The 22115-nt window shown below is 43.5% G+C and overlaps 2 protein-coding genes and 1 long non-coding RNA gene across 3 annotated transcripts in view; 2 read left to right on the top strand and 1 right to left on the bottom strand.

The window, feature by feature from the left end:
- Window positions 1-6: 6 nt before the first annotated feature.
- LOC120909435 lies at window positions 7-2592 on the bottom strand. The gene is made up of 5 exons (XR_005741264.1): window positions 2553-2592; window positions 2333-2467; window positions 2001-2204; window positions 1779-1919; window positions 7-33 (listed from the first exon to the last, which is right to left on the bottom strand). It is a non-coding gene; the product is annotated as an uncharacterized LOC120909435 (long non-coding RNA).
- An 8341-nt stretch (window positions 2593-10933) lies between these two features.
- LOC120909433 (zinc finger protein 182-like) lies at window positions 10934-14682 on the top strand. Its single transcript, XM_040321205.1, has 3 exons — window positions 10934-10967; window positions 11079-11217; window positions 12741-14682. The coding sequence occupies exons 2-3, from the start codon at window positions 11097-11099 to the stop codon at window positions 13271-13273; spliced, it is 654 nt and encodes a 217-aa protein (XP_040177139.1). The 5' UTR covers window positions 10934-10967; window positions 11079-11096; the 3' UTR covers window positions 13274-14682.
- A 5524-nt stretch (window positions 14683-20206) lies between these two features.
- The window catches only part of LOC120909420, a 173209-nt gene continuing 171300 nt past the window's right edge, over window positions 20207-22115 (top strand). Inside the window, exon 1 of the mRNA XM_040321185.1 lies at window positions 20207-20543. Coding sequence (XP_040177119.1) covers window positions 20466-20543 — 78 coding nt within the window. The 5' untranslated portion in view covers window positions 20207-20465. The remainder of the gene's footprint in view (window positions 20544-22115) is intronic.

Raw genomic sequence — 22115 nt, 5'->3', positions numbered from 1 at the left:
ATCTCTCTGGTGGGTTCCCATTACTGGATCCATCTGTAGAAAACACACACACTGACTGAATACATTTTGAAGAACTAACGAAAGGAAATACATCAGCTTTGTGGTGTAATTATTGGATGAATTTACTATGTCAATATTGTAATAGTTTAGCAATGCTATAAAACAAGTTTTATGTGGCGTTGCAAACCACTTTAGAAGAGCTATGTGACAGCTTCTAATAATGCCTCTTCGTGTGCACTAAATTAATGATGCACCTGTTGCCAATGTTCTAAATTACCGATATACTCGAGTATATAAGCCGAGTTTTTCAGCCAGTTTTTTAAGACTGAAAATACCCCCCTCGACTTATACTTGAGTCAGTGTACCTGAAATTGACAGGCTGCAGGGCGTCCATTGTTTAAAAGTTGTGGTCTCCTCCTGGTCCCTTCCTTGATAGGCGTTTCTCAGCAGCCCACAGTTCTGCCTATCACGAAACGTTCTCTCATCCTCGGACTCAGTTTCCCAGCAGATACGGTGTTCAGTGTTCTGCCAATCACGGTCGTCTTTTTTCATCTTCGGACAAGAGGACGACGTGATTGGTGGAACACTGAACACAGTGTCTGCTGGGAAACTGAGTCCGAGGATGAGAGAACGTCCGTGATAGGCGGAACTGTGTTGCTGAGAAACGCCATATCACAGAAAGAGGAGGACCATGAGTTTTAAACAATGATTGGACGCCTGCAGCCCTGTCAATTTCAGGTGCAACTGACTCGGGCTCAGTGAGGATGGGGCAACATGAGTATGGGCACAGTGAGGCATGCAAATGGGCATTGTGGACCCTCATTTCCGCTTACAGTAGCCGCTACATTCTCACCCTAGGCTTTATACTCGAGTCAATAATTTTCCCAGCTTTTTGAGGTGCCTCGGCTTACACTCGAGTATATACGGTAATAGTTCCAAATATACCACATTACCAGAGTGGTATGAATACTGTTATGAGGACGGGTGGACCTGGACATCGGCACTGCAGCAATGAGAGGATAGCGGATGTGTATGGACAGCTAGCAGGGTGCAGAAAACCAGGAAGGTCTGAAGGAGGAAACCTATGATGATCCCAGTGGAAGAGCTTCTCAGATTTGCACCAAACCATTGGCGCATGTCGCAGTATCTATGCTCGAATCTGGGGAAACCACCACCATGGGACAAATTAAAGAAATGGTATGTGCAACTTGTTATTTGTTGTAGGAAAGCACTAGTTATAAAGTGGTTGTTAAACCACACTTTATGAGTTTTACCTACAGGTAAGCCTATAATAAGGCTTACCTGTAGGTATAAAGAATATCTCCTAAACCTGTACGGTTTAGGAGATATTCCCCCCGCAATGCGCCGCTTGCGCAGCGAGTGATTCTCGACCTAAAGGACCGGCAGCCGCGGGACCTTGCCGAATTGAGAGTCTCCCGCGGTGTGTACTAACCGCTTTAAGCAGGCAATATCAAACTTTGCAAATTTTTTATTGTGCGTCAGTCTTTGTTAATTCCTCCCATTGGTTCTATGGCATTGATTTACTAAAACTGGAGAGCGCAAAATCTGGTGCAACTGTGCAATGGTAGCCAATCAGATTCTAACTTCAGCTTGTTCAATTAAGCTTTGACAAAAAAAAAACTGTAAGCAGATTGGTTTTTGAGAGCTAAACCAGATTGAATACTCCCTAGGTTCAGTAAATTAACCCCTATGTGCTTATCAGATATCTAGGTGGGACCTCCATATGCTCTCGCCTTTACAATAAAGTCTCCTCTTACCCGGTGATAAGAAGGGCGGCCGATTCTCCATCATGACGTCCTTGTGTCCTTCTAACAGTTCAGCTCCTCTGTAACACCCTCCTTCTCTTCTTCTTCTTCTTTGATCTCTTTTTTAATAGAAATATTGCTCATATTTCCACTCTAAAAGTAAAATGTAAAAAAGAAGAAATTAAGCCAACGTACAGGTCATAATGTAACTATGAATAATTTGTAATATTCTACCTGATCATGGTGAGGGATGCTGTGTCATCTTGTGTGGAAACCTGAGAACATTGAAGACTTGGACATCTCTCTGCAGGACCTCCCCTCTGGTGGACCTCCCTCTGGTGGACCTCCCTCTGGTGGACCTCCCTCTGGTGGACCTCCCTCTGGTGGACCCTCCCTCTGGTGGACCTCCCTCTCGTAGGTTCTCATAAATGGATCCATCTGTAGGAAACACACCACACACACACACACTGACTGAATACATTGTTTCTATGTGTTTATCAGATGATGGGGGATCTAGGTGGACCCTCCGTTACTGCTCTCTCCTTTACAATAAAGTCTCCTCTTACCCGGTGATTTGTGACATGGCTGATTCTCCACCATCACATCCGTCTTTCCTTCTAAATAGTCCCACTTCTCCACTACCACCATCGTTCTTCTTCTTTTATCTCTTCTTTAATAGGAATATTGCTAATATTTCCACTCTGAAAGTAAATGTAAAATATAATAGTAAAAATGCCATTTATGTACAGTGTATAGTGTAACTACCAATGACTGTAAATCTTCTACCTGGTCATGGTGGGGGATGGTGTGATCTTCCTGTGTTGAGACTGGGAATACAGAGGACGGGGAATCCTTCTGGTGGGTTCCCATTACTGGATTCCATCTGTAGAAAACACCACACTGACTGAATACATTGGGCCAGATTCAGGTACATCGGCGCATCTTTGAGCCGGCGTAGCGCATATCATATGCGCTACGCAATCGTAACATTGAGATGGCAAGCTGAGTATTCACAAAGCACTTGCTCCCATATTTATGCCAGCGTAACGTAAATAGGCCGGCATAAGCCCGCCTAATTCAAAGTAGGCAGGTAGTGGGCGTGTTGTATTAAAATGAGTCGTGACCCCATGTAAATGCATTGCCGTACGAACTGCGCATGCTCAGAATCACGTCGCATATCCTTCCTAAGATACGACGGCTCAATGCGTACGACGTGACGTAACCTCGCCCAAACCCCTATTCACGTACGACTTACGTAAAATACGACGCTGTTCCCGCGCCCATACCTTAACATGACTTACCCCTGCTTTAGGTGGGAGATAACTTTACGCCGGACGTACACCTTACGTAAACGGCGTAGCTTACTGCGACAGGCGCAAGTTCGTTCGTGAATCGCCGTATCTAGGTCATTTACATATTCGACGCGTAAATCAACAGAAGCGCCCTAGCGGCCAGCGTAAATATGCACCCAAGATACGACGGCGTAGGAGACTTACGTTGGTCGTATTAAGCCAAATTCAGGCGTATCTTGTTTCCTGAATACGGCGCATAGATACGACGGTGCTCCTAGAACTTACGCGGCGTATCAATTGATACGTCGGCTTAAGCTGTCTGTGAATCCGGCCCATTGTTTCTATGTGTTTATCAGATGATGGGGGATCTAGGTGGACCCTCCGTACTGCTTTCTCCGTTATAATAAAGTCTCCTCTTACCCGGTGATGTAACAGCCTGGTTGTCCTCCATTTATGACATCCTTGTACCTCCATTCCTCATGGAGACATCCTGGACACCTTATAGGAAACTGACACACACACAATGATACATTTACTATCACTTGTCTGCTACTTAATAATATCACATAATTCCCAGCAGTGCTCACCTCTCCCGTCAAGCAGCTCAGTCATCTTGGAGGTGGCTTCTAAAATTTGTCATTATTTCTCTCTGGAAGCAGTAAGGAATATAGGGAACCAAAGTGAAAATCTGTCCATCTCCTGATGTCTTTTTTGCAACAATGTTATCCTGTGGAGGTAGATTAGAAATTTGTATATATATTTCCAACTAAAGAAGTTGCTACTCTTTGCTTTTATCCATGTCGGTTAGGGCCTAGTTGGGTTCTCTTTATGGGGTGGTGGTGTGTGGTCACGAGGAGGAATCTCTCAAGCTTGGGAAAAGTCCTGATGTTAGCCTTGGACTGGGCACTGTATGATGGTTAATGCTATATAGGGGTTATATGGGCCGGCTAGTTAAATAGATCTAGATATAGAAGATGTGAGAAATATGTGTCCTGCAACTCTGAGGCCTCGTACACACGACCGTTTTCCTCGACAGAATCCATCAAGAAACTTGGTGGGAGAGCTTTTTTTGCAGAGGAAACCGGTCGTGTGTATTTCATCGAGGAGACTGTCGAGGAAGTCGACGGGGAAAAAAGAGAACAAGTCTCAATTTCCTCGTCGGGCTGGTTTTCGACGAGAAACACGATTGTGTGTATGCTTAGAAACCCGCGCATGCTCAGAATAAAGTATGACACGGGAGCGCAACCTTCTTACCAAACTTTTACTTAACACGCAGTAACATGAGATTAGCAAAAGCAGCCCCAAGGGTTGTGCCAGAGGAATCGAACTTCCCCTGCCGTTGTATGTGTTGTACGTCACTGCGTTTGAGAACAAGGAGATTTGGTCTTGACAGTGTGTATGCAAAGAAAGCTTGTCAAGTTTCTCAACAAGCCTAACAAGGAACTCGTCGAGGAAAACGATACGTCTTTTCAGACGAGTTCCTCGGTCGTGTGTACGAGGCCTGAGTCTCAAAGTTTTGGCTTATGCCGTTCGGAAATTCCGACAAGAAAAGTTCGATGTGAGCTTTTTGACGGAAATTCCGACCGTGTGTATGCTCCATCTGACTTTTTCTGTCGGAGTTTCCGCCAACAAAAGATTGAGAGCAGGTCTCATTTTTTCAGACGAAAAAGTTTCTAATCGGAAAATACGCTCGTCTGTATGCAACTCCGACGCTCAAAAAAACATGCATGCTCAGAATCAAGCAGAAGAGCCGAACTGCCTGCGTTCTTGACGGTCGGAATTTCCGACAAGATTTGTCTGACCGTGTGTATGCAACACAAGTTTGAGCCCAACATTCCGTCAGAAAAAATCCACGGTTTTCTTGTGGAATTTTCAATCGTGTGTACGTGGCATTAGAGCAGATTTGCAGCGTTTTTAGTAATGTCAAGCTTGTCAGATAAGCTGTACCGATTTGTCCTCTGTACCAAAAAAAAAAAAAAAAAGCCTACAGAGAAGTTATATGTCTGTCACCATAAAAATAACCTTATAAGAGGTCTGTGGGTGGCTTTAGACCACCTCATCCAGTAGAGTAGACCATTGGAGAAGCAGTCAGTAAAGTTTGATCATCTGGTCCAGTAGATCATTGGATGCCATCTGTCCTTTCCTTCTCCCATAGCCCAAGTTTGGTCAAAATATATCTCGGGATGTGCAGGTCCAACTGCTATTCAGCATTTATGGACAAAAAGTCTCCTAAAGTGGCAGTTTTACCAACTAATGTCTGCAGGGCATCTCCAGATGAGGCTTATTTAAAAAAGGACCACACTTTCGCTCATATATTTTTATTAGGGTTGCATCGATACCGGATTTTTACTGGTGACTACGAGTACCAATACTTTCAGGCAAGTACTCGGCGATACTGAGTATTGATACCTTTGCAGTGCGATGTAAACCCATATAAAATGAATTGGCTCAAATCACACTGCAAATAATCGCATGTGATTTATTCCAGAAATGGGGTGCAAAGGTGCAGTGGTGGGAATGAGGGGTGATCGGGTGCGGTGTGGTGGAAGGTGCAGTGGTGGGAATGAGGGGTGATCGGGGTTCGGTGTGGTGGGAATGAGGGGTGATCGGGTTCGGTGTGGTGGAAGGTGCAGTGGTGGGAATGAGGGGTGATCAGGTGGAAGGTGCAGTGGTGGGAATAAGAGGTGATCAGGTTTGGTGTGGTGGTTGGTGTAGTGTTGGAAATGAGGGGTGATCGGGTTCGGTGTGGTGGAAGATGTAGTGGTGGGAATAAGGGGTGATCGGGTTCGGTGTGGTGGAAGGTGCAGTGGTTGGAATGAGGGGTAACTGGGTTCGGTGTGGTGGGAATAAGAGGTGATCAGGTTTGGTGTGGTGGAAGGTGCAGTGGTAGGAATGAGGGGTGATCGGGTTCGGTGTGGTGGGAATGAGGGGTGATCAGGTTCGGTGTGGTGGAAGGTGCAGTGGTGGGAATGAGGGGTGATCGGGTTTGGAGTGATGGTTGGTGTGGTGGAGGTGCTGTGGGGGGAATGAGGGGTGATCGAGTTTTGTGTGGCAGAAGGTGTAGTGTTGGTAATGAGGGGTGATCGGGTTCAGTGTGGTGGAAGATGTAGTGTTGGAAATGAGGGGTGATTGGGTTCAGTGTGGTGGTTGGTGTGGTGAAAGGTGCAGTGGTGGAAATGAGGGGTGAGCAGGTTTAGTGTGGTGGAAGGTGTAGTGTTGGGAATGAGGGGTGATCTGGTTCGGTATGGTGGAAGATGTAGTGTTGGAAATGAGGGGTGATCAAGTTCGGTGTGGTGGAAGGTGCAGTGGTAGTAATGAGGGGTGGTCGGGTTTGGTGTGGTGGGAATGAGGGGTGATCGGGTTCGGTGTGGTGGGAATGAGGGGTGATCAGGTTCGGTGTGGTGGAAGGTGCAGTGGTGGGAATGAGAGGTGATCTGGGTATGGTGTGGTGGGAATGAGGGGTGATCAGGTTCGGTGTGGTGGAAGGTGCAGTGGTGGGAATGAGGGGTGATCGGGGTTTGGTGTGGTGGGAATGAGGGGTGATCAGGTTCGGTGTGGTGGAAGGTGCAGTGGTGGGAATGAGGGGTGATCGGGGTTTGGTGTGGTGGGAATGAGGGATGATTGGGTTCAGTGTGATGGTTGGTGTGGTGAAAGGTGCAGTGGTGGGAATGAGGGGTGATCGGGTTCAGTGTGGTGGAAGGTGCAGTGGTGGGAATGAGAGGTGATCGGGGTTTGGTGTGGTGGGAATGAGGGGTGATCAGGATCGGTGTGGTGAAAGGTGCAGTGGTAGGAATGAGGGGTGATCAGGTTTAGTGTGGTGGAAGGTGTAGTGGTGATCGGGTTCAGTGTGGTGGAAGGTGCAGTGGTGGGAATGAGAGGTGATCGGGGTTTGGTGTGGTGGGAATGAGGGGTGATCAGGTTCGGTGTGGTGAAAGGTGCAGTGGTAGGAATGAGGGGTGATCGGGTTCGGTGAGGTGGGAATGAGGGGTGATCAGGTTCGGTGTGGTGAAAGGTGCAGTGGTAGGAATGAGGGGTGATCGGGGTTTGGTGTGGTGGGAATGAGGGGTGATCAGGTTCGGTGTGGTGGAAGGTGCAGTGGTGGGAATGAGGGGTGATCGGGTTCGGTGTGGTGGGAATGAGGGGTGATCAGGTTTGGTGTGGTGGAAGGTGCAGTGGTAGTAATGAGGGGCGATCGGGTTCGGTGTGGTGGGAATGAGGGGTGATGGGAGCAGGATGAAAAATCTCTTGCATTTACGAATATCTAACAGTGTAAATGACATTTTGAACTACTTTGAAATATTTGAATGCACTAAGAATTTTCGTATGAATTTCCATTCAAAATGCCACTTGTATACCCAGCTTAATATTCAGCACGAAAAAGTGCTAATATTTGAACCTTTCCCCAATTATCCAGATTTTACTAAATAATTTAAAGAGAAATTTGACTGCCTGTGCAAAATCGTATCACCCCCCAACAGGTACACTGGGGCAGATTCATGTAGATCAGCGGATCTTTAGATCCGCTCGATCTACGTGTTTTACGATCCGCCGGTGCAATTTAGCGAGGCTAGTGCATGATTCATCAAGCACTTACCTTGAAAATAGCACCGTCGGATCGTAACTCCCCCTGGCGGAATGCAAATACCGCGGCTAGGGGGAGTGTACAATTCAAATCAGGCGCGTTCCCGCGCCGATTTAACTGCGCATGCGCCGCCGGCGAAATATCCCAGTGCGCATGCTCCAAATGACGTCGCTAGGACGTCATTGTTAGCGGCGGGTACGTCAATTTCGGCTATCGGTATTCCCGATCGACTTACGCAAACGACGTAAAAATTTTGAATCTCGGCGCGGGAACGACGGCCATACTTAACATTAGCTACCCCTCATATAGCAGGGGTAACTATCCGCCGGAAAAAGCCGAACGCAAACAACGTTAAAAAAAGCGACGGGCGGGCGTACGGACTTGAATCGGCGGTTCTACTCATTTGCATATCCGACGCCTAAAAAAAAGCGACGACACCTAGCGGCCGGCGGGAGATTGCAGCCTAAGATTCGACTGGTGTAAGTCACTTACACCAGTCGGATCTAAGGGAGATCTATGCGGAACTGATTCTTATGAATCAGTCGCATAGCTCCGACCGTGGGATCTCCTGATCCGCCGTCGTATCTCTTGATGAATCTGCCCCACTGAGTGTAATGCAGCCGGGAGGTAAAAAAAAAACATATATATTTATTTTTAATTAGAACTTGCATACATGAAATTTTTTCAAATCAAGTTTTATCCCTAAAAATAGTAAACAATGCCACATTGCTAAAAAATCTCCAAATTTCAGTACAAAGAGCCACCAATTCTGTAAAAATGTGTCTTGTAACTCATTAAGCCAATAGTCCTCAATGACAAAATATCTAAGATTTTATTTATTTGAGGGTAAAAAAAATAAATTAAAAAAAAGTAGTTTGATACAAAAACTGATAACAAGTTACACAACAACATAAAAATGTAACAATTATTATTATTATACAGGATTTATATAGCGCCAACAGTTTACGCAGCGCTTTACAATATCAATAAATTGTAACAATAATAATAAAAAATGTAACAATAATAAAAATGTAAACAAGATGTATTAATAATAAAAATATAACAATAACAAAATGTATCATAAAATAATAAAAAAAAATAACAATGAAAAAATGTAACAAAATAAAAATGTATAACAATTAAAAAAAGGAGAAAAAAATTGTGCTAGAAATTTACTGCTGATTGTCTTTGAAATGAAAGTGCAGGAAAGTTATTTTTTCAGGTAGGTATCATCAATAAAAAAAAATACAATTCTGGCATTCCCAGAATCCCCCTCACCTCTCCGGTCAGCAGGTAGATGATCTCCAGGGTGAGCCGTAATATCCTCTCCGTCAGGTTGCTGCAGTTTGGCCCCATAAGCTTGCACTCTATTGCACTCACTCCTGCAGCCCATCCCCCAATACTCAGCATCATGGGTAAAATACACACTCTTGGTGACTGGGTATCCTCTGCCATTTTGTTGTAGCCCAACAAGCAGATGGAATCCACTGACTTGGGCTACAATAAAATGGTCGTGGAGAGCCAATCACAGAAAAGCTTGCCTTTTTACCCACGACGCTGAGTATTAGGGGGGATGGGCAGTATTGTTGCAGGAAGTGAATAGAACAGAGTTGGGAGCAATGGAGGAAAACTGCAGCAACCTGACGGAGAGGATATTACGGCTCACCCTGGAGATCATCTACCTGCTGACCGGGGAGGCGAGGAGGATTCTGAAAAAAAAAATGGTTCTTTTTTTATTTAATTTTATTTTTTATACATTTTTTTTAGCCTAAGAAAACAATTTTCCTACTTTTTTTTAAAAAAAATGACAAATTGCCAAGAAAAAAATAATACATTTTTTGTTTACAATTATTTTGTAACCTTTAACTTTCTAAAATGTACAAAAAAATACTGATCACAGCTAGTTTTTATTCATAAAAAAAAAAAAAAAAAAATTATAAAAGAACAAATGGCTCGGGGATTAGGGGGGCTGGATCCCACCAGCAGGCATGCGTTAAGGTGCGCATAATGAAAGTGCGCTGGATGTTAAAAAATGTCACTATAATTGTTTTTTTGTTTTTTTTTCAAGCTTTATTGAACTTTAAACTCTATTTATCTCTCTGTGCCAGTGCATCATCACGCTTTCTGCCCAAAAAATGCAACATGTCCATTTTTCACGAGTACTGGTGAAAATGGTCCGATAAACCCGAAACCGATACTTTGCGGTGCGATTTGAGTCCACACAAAACAAATCACATGCGGTTCTCAGTGATGATGCTATGGGTATGCCGAAGGCACCTGCCAGAGGGTGACAGTTTCCAGTGTGAGGCTCTAGTGAGCAAAGTGTCCGAGAAGCCCAGGAGAGGTGGTCGCACAGGTAGCAGCGCGTAGAGGGATAGGGGGCAGCTCGGGGGACCCACAGGGTCGGTTCTTGGATCCAAGAAAAGGAAGAGGTAAGAGAGGCAGTCCAGTCCAGAGGAGAGGGATCTCCCACCCGTGGCTGGCCTGGAGAGGTGGTGGTGGGGGGGGATCGTGATGAGCCTAGTGCCCGCACTAACAATGCTGCAGCTCACCTCAAGATGGCCACCCCTGGGCTCCCGCTCCTCTGCCCCCCCCCCCCTGACCCGACACTGCATTATCCCTGGTCCACCCAGCAGCAGAAGGTAACGACCCCAGGTTGGCACCCTACGGTATGTGCACCCTCCTGGGTGGGGATCTGGTGGAGGGGGAGTGTTGTCTGCTGTACGTAAATAAAGAGGTGGGGTTTGGCAAAGAGGGGGGGGGGTAACACAAGTAGATATGGGGTGCTGAAGTTGGTGTGTAGGGAAGGGAGCATGTGAGTGAGTGGAGGTGCCATCTTCTGAGCTTCTTCTGGACCCAATTTGAGCCCTGGTGATCTCCCTCCCTGTGCATTCAAGACTCAACCTCTTTTGTTACATGCCGCCTGCCCCCTCCCCCTTGCTCCATGTCAGACATTTACACCCCCACTTTCCCAGCTGTAACCCCCCCCCCTGGTTCCTTGGTAGTAGAGCTAGCTTGGCATGGCAGGGAATGGGGCTGGTGGTGCAAGCATGGTCATAAAGTGTCATCTGCCTAGATAAAGCCATGTAGCCCACATGCATGGATCGGTTTGCCACCTCCAGGGGCTTTTTTTGCTGCTGTGTAAGAGGAGACTTTATTGTAAAGGAGAGAGCAGTACGGATAAACACATAGAAACAATGTATTCAGTCAGTGTGTGTGTTTCCTACAGATGGATCCAGTAATGGGAACCCACCAGAGAGATGTTCCCGTCCTCTGTACTCCCGGGATTCCACACAGGAAGGCCACACCATCCCTCACCATCATCAGGTAGATGGAACTAATGATGGCAGACTCAAACCTGACTCTAAACTGTGTATAATGATATTCCTCTATGTAGTCTCAGGATAATAGTGCTCACCATCATTTTGTGATTTTTAGGGGAGAGAAGTGACTGATATGAAAACTGAGGTTAAAGAGGAAGAAGAGACGTACATGAAAGAAAATCAGTTGTGTATGAAGGAAGCTAAAGTTATGGTGACAGTTACAAAAGAGGAACCTTCTCTAGGTGTTAGCACTGGTAAGTATTATACTGTATACACAAAATGCAACACTTCACGTTTTTATTTACCTTCATCAAATGTAACCTATGCGAGTAGACCGAAAAAAGATTCAACAAACTTTGCCATTTTACACAGGTTGTACTATTTGTAAAAGATAAAAAAAAGTTTGTTTCATCCATTAATAGAATATCTTGAAGCTATAACGCAAATGTAAATTCCTAAATTGGTATATATATCATAAAAAACAATTCTTACAAATGCAATGGAGTTACTATATGGCGTCTAAAAGGCCCATCACATTTCTTCAGTAAAAAATCATGTTCCCAACAAAAGCAGTAAATGAAGGTCCATCTCATTTCCTCAATATGTTTTTTTCCCAACAAATGAGGAGGAGATACTGTACACCATATGAAAGGTCCATCTCCATTCCTCAATATAACGTCATGTTCCCAACAAATGAGGCGGAGATAGTGTACAGCAGGGGTGTCCAACCCTTTGAAGAGCGAGAGCCACTTAAGCAACTTGGTAACCAGTCGTAGGCCACAATGAGCGGAGCAGGCGGATGACAGGTCTCGGCTACTCTATGGGCCCTCCGATCTGCCCAGATGGAAGGGGACGAATTCCCTTCTGTTTTTTGGATTGGAGGTAGGCGGGCATAAATAGACATCTGTCGCTCTATAGAGGTGAATTGAGGATCCCATTTGGTCAGGCTAATCTTGTGAAAAGGGCCTAAAAATGCTTTTTACACTGATGTGTTGCGGTTTACCCACACCGCGGGTGCAGCGTAGTGCACCTGTGTCTATCCTGTGGGTTAGCTGAACTTTGCCATAGACTCCGCCTGTGGCAAAAGCTGGCGCTGTAGAGGATGCATCGGCTTATGGAGTTTTGCTCCACAGCTGCTTTCTTCCTCCATTACCAGCTTCAATAACAACACTGATGCTGCGGTATGGCGGGTTCGGCAAACTGCGATCTCATCTTGCCAACCCACCATTCCAGAGCAGGAGGTCATTGGCCACATCAGAGGACCCCGGGACACTGGTTGGCCACCCCTGCTGTACACCATATGAAAGGTCCATCTCAATATAACGTCATGTTCCCAACAAATAAGGAGGAGATACTGTACACCATATGAAAGGTCCATCTCCATTCCTCAATATAACGTCATGCTCCCAACAAATGAGGAGGAGATACTGTACATCATATGAAAGGTCCATCTCCATTCCTCAATATAACGTCATGTTCCCAACAAATGAGGAGGAGATACTGTACACCATATAAAAGGTCCATCTCCATTCCTCAATATAATGTCATGTTCCCAACAAATAAGGAGGAGATACTCTACATCATATGAAAGAACCATCTCATTTTCTTAATTATAATGCCATAATCCAACAAATGAGGTGAAGATAGGGCCATTTTTATTCCTTGCCAAGGGAAGGTCTCTAATGTATGGAGATCCTGAACTGGCATGCTATAATATACTGTACATGCTGTAATCAACATGTTGTTGCTATTATTAAAAAATAACCTTTTCCAACAGGTAGACACAGTGGATGGAATACCCCAGAGGGACATCATATTTCACCTCCAAATCTAAATGAGGAAAATAATGACATTGAACGTTGTTCTCCAGGAGTAAGCATTTTTACCCAATACATGCATCACAGACTTGATCATATGGTTATAACAACGGAACTGTTTAATTCTGAGGATTCAATTGACAAATCAAATACTATTATCTCAAACATCCAACCTAGCTTTCACAACGCAGATGGGTCACCAGATCCTTCTAATCCTAAAGAAATGACTTCTAATAATGTTAACATTACACATAGAGATAATAAGTTACTTCCATGTACTTTCCAAGATTGTGAAAAGTCATTTATCAAAGAACAAGACCTTGTTTTACATCAGAGAATGCACACCAGTGAAAAACCCTTTTCATGTTCCGCATGCGAGAAGTCCTTTGTAAAGAAATCACAACTAGTGCGACACCAGAGAATCCACACCGGGGAAAAGCCTTTCTCGTGTTCTGAGTGCGAAAAATCTTTCACCTTCCAATCCCAACTCTGAATACACCAAAGAGTCCACACCGGCGAGAAGAAGCCCTTTCCATGTTCCGAGTGTGAGAAGTCCTTTATAACGAAAGCAGAACTCATTCGACATGAGAGAATCCACACCGGGGAAAGGCCCTTCTCGTGTTCTCAGTGCGGAAAGTCTTTCACCAACACATCGCTACTTTATGCACATCAGAGAATACACACCGGAGAGAAGCCCTTTTCCTGTTCCAAATGTGAGAAGTCCTTCAATCACAAAACTGGATTGATTCGTCACGAGAGAATCCACACTGGGGAGAAGCCCTTCTCGTGTTCCCGAGTGTGGAAAGTCTTTCACCCAGAAATCTCTCCTCCATACACACCAGAGGGTTCACACTGGTGAAAAGCCCTTTTCCTGTTGTGAGTGTGGAAAGTGCTTCTCCAATAAAGGGAACTGTGATAGGCACATGAGAATTCACACCGGCTACTGAATGCATATGATTGGCAGGGGCGGGGGAAGCATGTATATATGCTGAAGTGGGAGAGAGAGCTGGGGGAGTCACTGCCGATGGAGGCCTGGCAGGCCGTCTGGAGGCAGGCTGCTAAATCGTCCCTATGCACCTTGTATAAAGAAAACTCATATAAAATTCTGTGTTTCTTTTACCAAACCCCGGACATACTCCACAAAATATTTCCCTCCACCTCTGACCGATGCTGGCGATGCCATCAGGACAGAGGCTCTCTCTTCCACATTTACTGGACGTGCCCCCTTATCACCCCGTTTTGGCAGTCCACACAACAGCTGCTTACCCATCTCTTTGAGACGCCAATCCCCCTAACCCCTAAACTATTTTTGCTAGTTATCTCCCAACCCCGCCTGGCCAAGCCATATAAAAAACTACTTAGGCACGTACTAACGGCGGCTAGATGCTTGATAGCCCTTAATTGGAAAAAATCCACACCCCCGTCCCAAGAGGCCCTTTACGCTAGGGTCAAGGACGTGGAGTTGATGGAGCGGATGACAGCTAGGATACGTAATGGCATGGATGCCCACGACGAGGTCTGGAGTGAGTGGCACCGGCGGGAGGACCCGCCGGGGGCGGACGGGGTGGTAGATGCGGTAACCTAAATCTCTCTTCCCTCTCTTTTCCTCTTTTCTTTTCTTGTTTCTTTTCTTGACCCTTCTCTCCTCTTATACAATCTACTGTTACGGTGTCACCGTTGACACCAGAGTATAGAAAACGGTTTGAAATGCATAGTTTGTTGACATGACTGGCGGTAGAGCCAGCTTTTGGAATAGGGCCCCATGGGCCGGAAGCTCAACTCCCCCTCTACCCATAAAGGGCAAGGGTAATATTTGTATTCTTGGATAAGTGTCTGCTTTGGCTATTGTTATTACCTGCATTTAACTGTATCTTGCGAACTGTTTTATATAAATAAAAAATGTTAATTGAAAAAAAAAAAGAGAATTCACACCGGCGAGAAGCAGTTTTCCTGTCTAGAATGTGGCAAATGTTTTGCGCAGAAAGTGACACTAATTCTCCACCAGAGTAAGCACACCACCTGAGACTGCTGAAAAACATAAGGTGGTCACTTATAGACTAAAACGTTTGGCCTGTGGGCCTGTGGGCCAACTGTGTAAAGATGATAAAGAGATTTTCCCAATGGGGTTTTTAGGCAGCTCAGATTAGAAAAAATTTATTACAGTGTAGTTAAAAAATAAGTATTTATTCACATGTATAAAAAAGGGGTTCAAAGGTGGGGTAATTGTTGATTACAAATTGGAGCATAAGTTGTGGCATGGCACAAAGACACAATTTACATATAATATATAGACAGTACACAATAATACATTCATACGGCCAATAATTGTAGCGCAGTATAAATAATTCCTAACGTTTCGACCTTGTCGGTCTTCTTCAGAGGGTTTATTGCGACTGGAAAAGAACACACATGAATTAAAATCTCAAAACATAAATTTTCTTTATATAATAAATTTTCAATGGTAACAAGTTATACCTTTAGGAACACCCATTATTACTTCCGTATAGAAAAACCTTAAGGGATAAGGGATATGTGGGTAGAGCAAAAAGGAAAACAATTTGGTATATATGTAAAAAATGTGTGAGGAGATAAAGTTTATTGTTTACCTTAGTATAGAAGTAAAGAACGTCTTTGTATGTTGCTCTATGCAGTGAGGCCCGGAGTGACAGGGACAAAAAGGAGATAACGGAGGGCTGGCCATGACTGGGTGGAATCAGGGCAACAAGAGGTTAAAAGAAAGGAGGTGCTCTCAGGGGAGTGGCCATAGTCTTTATTCTGTGGAGGGGAGGAGTGATATATATAGGGGGCAGGGGCAGCTCCACGTGCACAGGCAGACGAGTGAGACACAGGGAGGCAGGTTTTCCCACCCACCCTCCCTTGTTTTGTTGGATGTTGTGTGTTGTGCCTCTGTTTTCTTCTCTTTCAGGTCGGTGGAAGGTTTGTCACGACAGCGGGGGCGGTGTCCTTGGTCTTTGATGGTGACAGTTAACTGATGGAATGGAAATGGTTGGGGGGCTCATCGTGGGATGGGCCCTTTATGGGGTTATTGCAGTGGAACGGTGTCCACTGTAATACGGTTACGGTGCACTGCGGGTTAAAAAGGGGTGTCTCCGAGCTGGAGTCGGCTGGAGGCCTTGGTATAGTAATGGTACCGCAGTGTGGTGGTGAAGGAAAAGGTTAATGGGGGGTTACCATCAGGGACCAATTGGGACTGGTGTTAATGTAATAAAAGTGTTTGGGAAAATGTTGTTAATAATAGGAATTTCCAACAATTCCAACTTTATTATCTAAAATTTGGTTAAATATTTAATTTTGGTTATAAAATAAAATGGCTGTTGTGGCCAATTTTACTCCAATTTACTGTGTCGGTCTCGTTACTGGGTCAAGAAGGTCATGGGGTGGAAAAGTGGGGTTAAAAGGGGAAAGGTATAATGGGGGTGATATTGGGAAGGTTGCACATTGAAACTACACTAGTCATGAAATGGGGGTATCCGACAAATTCTCCCAGGGATAGTCCGAGACTCAGATAACACAAATGTGCATCCACACCGAGGGGCCTTGCTCCACACGACAGGGGGTCACCCCCACAGGGAACCTGTGATGGATTGGACCACCACAGGGGAGAGGAGAGGGAAGTGCGTGCAAAAATAAGAAAAAGCAAGCCTGCAATCAGAATGATAAATATCATAATTCTGAGGATTTGAATGTATATACAAACAAGGTAGATGCCAAATAATGATCGGATGTGCGCTCTAAGATGCTGGGGGTAAAGGAGTGAAGTATTAACTCCTTAAGGGGCCGGAACGTGGTGCTTCCCCAAAGGGGAGGGGAAGGGGGGAGGAAAATGAAGACACGGAAAAAAGTGTAAAGATGAGGCCATTTGAAGGAGTCAGCCCACCCAAATGGGATATTTTCATTTGAATTGTTTTGGTGTGATCTTACAAGGAATTTTTGTAGTGCACCAGTCCCCCTGCTTTTTACCCAGCAGTGATAAGATCTGAGAACCCTGACTTGTGAGGTAGGAAGGAATTCCCAGACATGCCCACTGCAGGATCCATGCTGTGTCCCACTAATAAAAAGCCTTTTGTATCAAAGGAGGGCTTGGTTCAGGTGTGGCTCTGGATCTCAGAAATGTTCTGGTCCAAATACAGTAGAAATAAAAAGAGATCCCCCGCTTGGACTCTAAATAAACAATGAGCTGCTCCCCTCAAAGTGAATTTTTTTTTTTTTTTTTTGAAAAGCCTATGGCATGTGAACACACCCAAAAACTCCACCTGGTGCAGAAAAAATGTGCACACACATAAAGAGTGTTCACAAAAACGTGCAGACGGGTGCAACGTCAAGTGGTCTTCCTGTGAAGAGGGACCCAAACCCTGATCCTCCGGGCGTTAGGCTCCAGACGGGGACTGAGGTACTGTGGTCCGAGCAACCGAAGCCGACACGGACCCAACTTCCTCGGAGGGACTGCCGAAACAGAACCCTCCCAGTACTAGAAGAAAAGAAGAAAATACTATGGTACAACGTTCTCAAGCACCTGACCAGAACCCAAGAAATCATAAAGCTGAGTTTCTGTTTCCATGCTCTGTATGTGGGAAAGGTTTCAATAGAAAATACCAACTCTATGTCCATCAGAGGGACCATGCTGGTAAAAAAATCTATTCTTGCCCAGACTGCAAAAAACGATACATAAAAAACTGTGACCTGGTTGCACACCAGAGAATTCACACTGGTGAAAAGCCCTTCTCGTGTTCCGAGTGTGGAAAGTCTTTCACCCAGAAATCCCAACTCACCGCCTATCAAAGAGTTCACTTAGAGCACAAGCCCTTTTCGTGTTATGAGTGCAAGAGGACCTTCATAAAAAAACAAGAACTTGTCGGACACGAGAGAACACACACCGGAGAAAAGCCCTTCTCATGTACTGAGTGCGGAAAGTCATTCAGCCTTAAGTCGCAACTCAAAACACACCATAGGGTCCACACCGGCGAGAAGCCCTTTCCATGTTCAGAGTGCGGCAGGTGCTTCTCCAGTAAAGCAAATCGTGATAAGCATTTAAGAGTTCACACTGGCGAAAAGCCTTTTTCCTGCCCAGATTGCTGGAAATGTTTTGCCCAAAAAGCGAAACTAATTTTCCACCAGCGAACGCACACCCCCCGAGTTCGCAGTAAAACCTTGGTGTTTCATAGCTTGAATCGACATGTAGAACAATTGTGTGATCAAAATTAGGCAGTTTGAAAGGTTGGCCCACCCAAATAATTTAAACTCTAACTTTCTGCCCTTCCCTGTTTTCCCACTGAGGAGAATGTCCTCTCTCTTGTAGTTGTGTCACCCAGACAGAAATGGAGGGAAAATGTCCAACATGGACAAGAGACTGTCCTTTATTCCTAGGACACCTCAAGCCATTCTTAAAATAAAGGTCTCATTGGTGAACCATAGCATGGACTTGTGTTTTATATGTACAGTTACCACTGGTTACAATTGTTTGTTCTTCATCAGCAACACTACGGGGGTGACTAATTGGAACTTGACCTTTGGAGAAGGTTGTAGGTTTTCTAAACAAAGGGATGGTCAAGTATCTGCTGAACAATCTGACAGAATATCTAGTGGTAGTCACATTTAATTAATTCAATTCAAGGCGTTTTGTAGCTTCTCCAAGCCCCTGATTTAGAAGTGAAGAAGTGGCTTGGACAAACTAGGAAACAGCTCCAAAAAAGAGATGGTCAAGTAGAGATGTGCACGATGGAAAAATTTGTTCAGTGTAGTTTTGGATTCTTTTGTTTATTATATCATTTTGTTTCGTCATTTTCGTTATGTTAAGGCCTGTACACACGATCGGATATTCCGACAACAATTGCGTGATGGACATGTTTTTTGGATAATCTGACCGTCTGTATGCTCCATCGAACAAATGTTGGATGGCCATGCTCTCAAATTGTCCGACAACAAATGTGTTCTATCAGATTATCCAATCGTGTGTACACAAATCCGTCGGACTTAAAAGTTCTGCCGTCTGTATGCAGAACAAGTTCAAATCCACATATTTGTCCGATGGAAGTCCGATCGTGTGCACGAGGCTTTAGAATGACTCCTCGTATTTATTCGGTCATATTGTCAGGGCTGGGTTCAGCCCTTCCTTTTCTGAGCTGGCCACTCAGCTGTCTGCTATTTGCCAGCTCCACAGTGATTCACCTGTTGATGATCCTGCTCGTCAGTTCTGCCTACTTAAGCCTTCCAGCTCAGTTGCTCTCTGCCTTCGCCTTGGTCAACATCACAGAGACTTTCTCCTGCGTTCCTGTTGAAGACCTGCTTGGCTGACGTCCCTTCTGGCTCCTGATCCCGCTTGCTGTTCTACACGTTCTTCTTTGTCTCTCTGACATTTGGCTTGGCTGACTATCCGATCCGGTTCCTGAACTCTGGCTATGTTTTGAATACGCTTACTCTGTTTTTCTTTTAATTATTATTATTATTAAACAAGTGTGATTTAACTGTACTTCTGTCTCGGTCTGATTCATGGTTTCTGACACATATACACTCATCTTTATAGATGGACTGATACTACTGTGAGAATCTACAGGTATATGAGAGCACATCCTTAGTCCTGAGGAAGCGGAGTACCCATGAAGCGCGTAGACTACTCATGACTGATATCGTAATGGGATGGTTTTGAGTTTTCTCATATATACAACTCTATGATCCAATATTTTGGGGGGGGGGGGGTTTTAATATGAATTATAATAAAAATGCTTTGATTTTATGTATATGAATTCTATGTTGATTTTGATGACTTTGTGAGGTTTATGTTTGAAAGTCCCTCATTTCTATCGCCTGCACGATTTAGATTTATTATCTGATTATAAACTAGTGTTCTGCCATTTCTTTGCTCCTGGGGCAAAGTAGCTGATAAAGCTCTTTTGTCCGATGGTGGAGGCCACTTGTAATAAATATAGGCTCTCATTACATATGTATCCATGCTCTGCATATTCTTGTATGCCTACTTCTGCTAATACGGACTATGTTGATTATTTCTATGATCACGTGGATCAACGAAAAAAGATTTTTTTTTTAAATGTAAAAATAAATAAATTAGTAATTAATAAAATAAATAAGTAATTCATTAATTATATATATATATATATATATATATATATATATATATAAAATATATATATTTTTTTTAAATGTAAAAATAAATAAATTAGTAATTAATAAAATAAATAAGTATATAATTATTTAAATATAAATATAAATATATAAAAAAAATATATAAAAAATATATTACTGATATATATATGTTGGGGCTGCAGAGGATTCTGGGAAACAGAGTTCTCCCCATGTAAATAATACATTATCAATGGTGTCAGCCATGTTTTTGTAGCCTGGAAGTGCAGGCAAAAGAGCTAAAAAAAAAATACAAAAAACATACAAAAAACTTTTAAAAAATGTATCCTGCTCTCAGACAACATAAAGTCTTTGGTGCACTTGGATAGCTAATCTAGGTTTTGGGCAATATTTAATGAATAGTGCTTCCAGGTTTGCTGGGCTGTAACAAAACAGCTTTTACCCATGATGCTGTGCGTTGGGGGATGGGCACAATATATATACTGGGAGTGAGTTGAACAGAGTGAGAGCAATGGAACCACTTGGGGGATGGGCACAGTATTGGAAGTGAGTTGAACAGAGTGCAAGCAATGGAGGCAAACTGCACCGACCTGACGGAGAGGATATTACGGTTCACCCTGGAGATCATCTACCTGCTGACCGGGGAGGTGAGGAGGATTCTGGGAGCGCCACCAACATGTTTATTTCATTTTTTTTGCCGATACGTGCCTATGTTTTCAAAAAATCTACAGTGATTTTGGGTGTCAAAAGGGGAGAGGAGCTTTTCTAAATTAAATCGCAGATGTTCGCTTAGAGGGTTTACCGTACCGAAATGCTACATAAAAATCACAAGTATGTGGAAGACTTTGTCGCCCTTTATTTTGGGGTATATATCTGATGAGGCGTAAATTACTAACTATTTATTTATTACAGTTATTTATTTATTATGGGTATTAATTACAGATCTTTATTAATTGCAGGCATTTTTAACAGATATTTATTTATTACAGATATTTATTTGTTTATTAAAAGGTATTTATTTATTATGGGTATATATTTATTATGGGTATTTATTTTATTACAGACATGTATTTATTTTTTATTACAGGCATTTATTTATTATGGTTATTTATTTTTTACAGATTTTTTTTTATTATGGGTATTTATTTATAATGGGTATTTATGTACTATTAATTTATTAATTATAGGATTTTTTTTATTGTGGGCATTTATTTATTACATATATTTATTTATTGCAGGTTTGTATTTAGGTGTAATGGATTTTTATTTATTACAGATATATATATATTTTTTTTATTAAGGGTATTTATTTATTGCAGATATTTACTTACTTACTATTTGTCCATTTCAGGATTTTGTTATTGTGGGTATTTATTTATTACAGGTATTTAGTTATTATCGGTACTTTTTTATTACATGTATTTATTTATTATGGGTATTTAGTATTTTATGCAAACGATACCTGCCTGGGAAAAATTTACTTTCCTACACTTTTATTTTAATGATGTATTACCAGGAAAAATTAATGCATTCTTTTTTTGTTTTGTTTTCAAATTTAAGTTTAGGTCTTCCCTTTTTTAAGAAATTACATAATTTTAAGAGATATAACTGGTTAAATGTTTTTACAGAATTTGTGTTTGTATAGATTTAGACGTGCATCTAAATCCACCAGTCCTCTACAGAGCGATCAATTTTTGCCGATAGAGGCATCACAACTGTGTGTGTTTGTGGTGCTTCCCTGTTCCCCCCCCAGTTGGGGGGCACTAAAAATAACTGTGCATTTTTCCTGCCCCTCACACCCCCTGACTGTGGCAGTGGGAGTAGAAATTGTCTTGGCATCAGTGGGAGGAATAGTGCCCCATCGTTGGTGTCAGTGGGAGGAATAGTGTCCCATCCTAGGTGTCAGTGGGAGGAATAGTGTCCCATCCTTGGTGTCAGTGGGAGGAATAGTGTCCCATCCTTGGTGTCAGTGGGAGGAATAGTGTCCCATCCTAGGTGTCAGTGGGAGGAATAGTGTCCCATCCTAAGTGTCAGTGGGAGGAATAGTGTCCCATCCTAGGTGTCAGTGGGAGGAATAGTGTCCCATCCTTGGTGTCAGTGGGAGGAATAGTGTCCCATCCTAGGTGTCAGTGGGAGGAATAGTGCCCCCACATGTCCAGACCGAACCCGAGCTTATCCTTTTCAAACACCATACTGGAATCAACTGTAAAGACAGTACT

The sequence above is a fragment of the Rana temporaria genome, chromosome 8 (assembly GCF_905171775.1).
Source record: "Rana temporaria chromosome 8, aRanTem1.1, whole genome shotgun sequence".
Taxonomy (NCBI): Eukaryota; Metazoa; Chordata; class Amphibia; order Anura; family Ranidae; genus Rana; species Rana temporaria.
The sequence above is the reverse complement of the archived record's forward strand: the minus strand, read 5'-3'. Positions and strand labels throughout refer to the sequence as shown.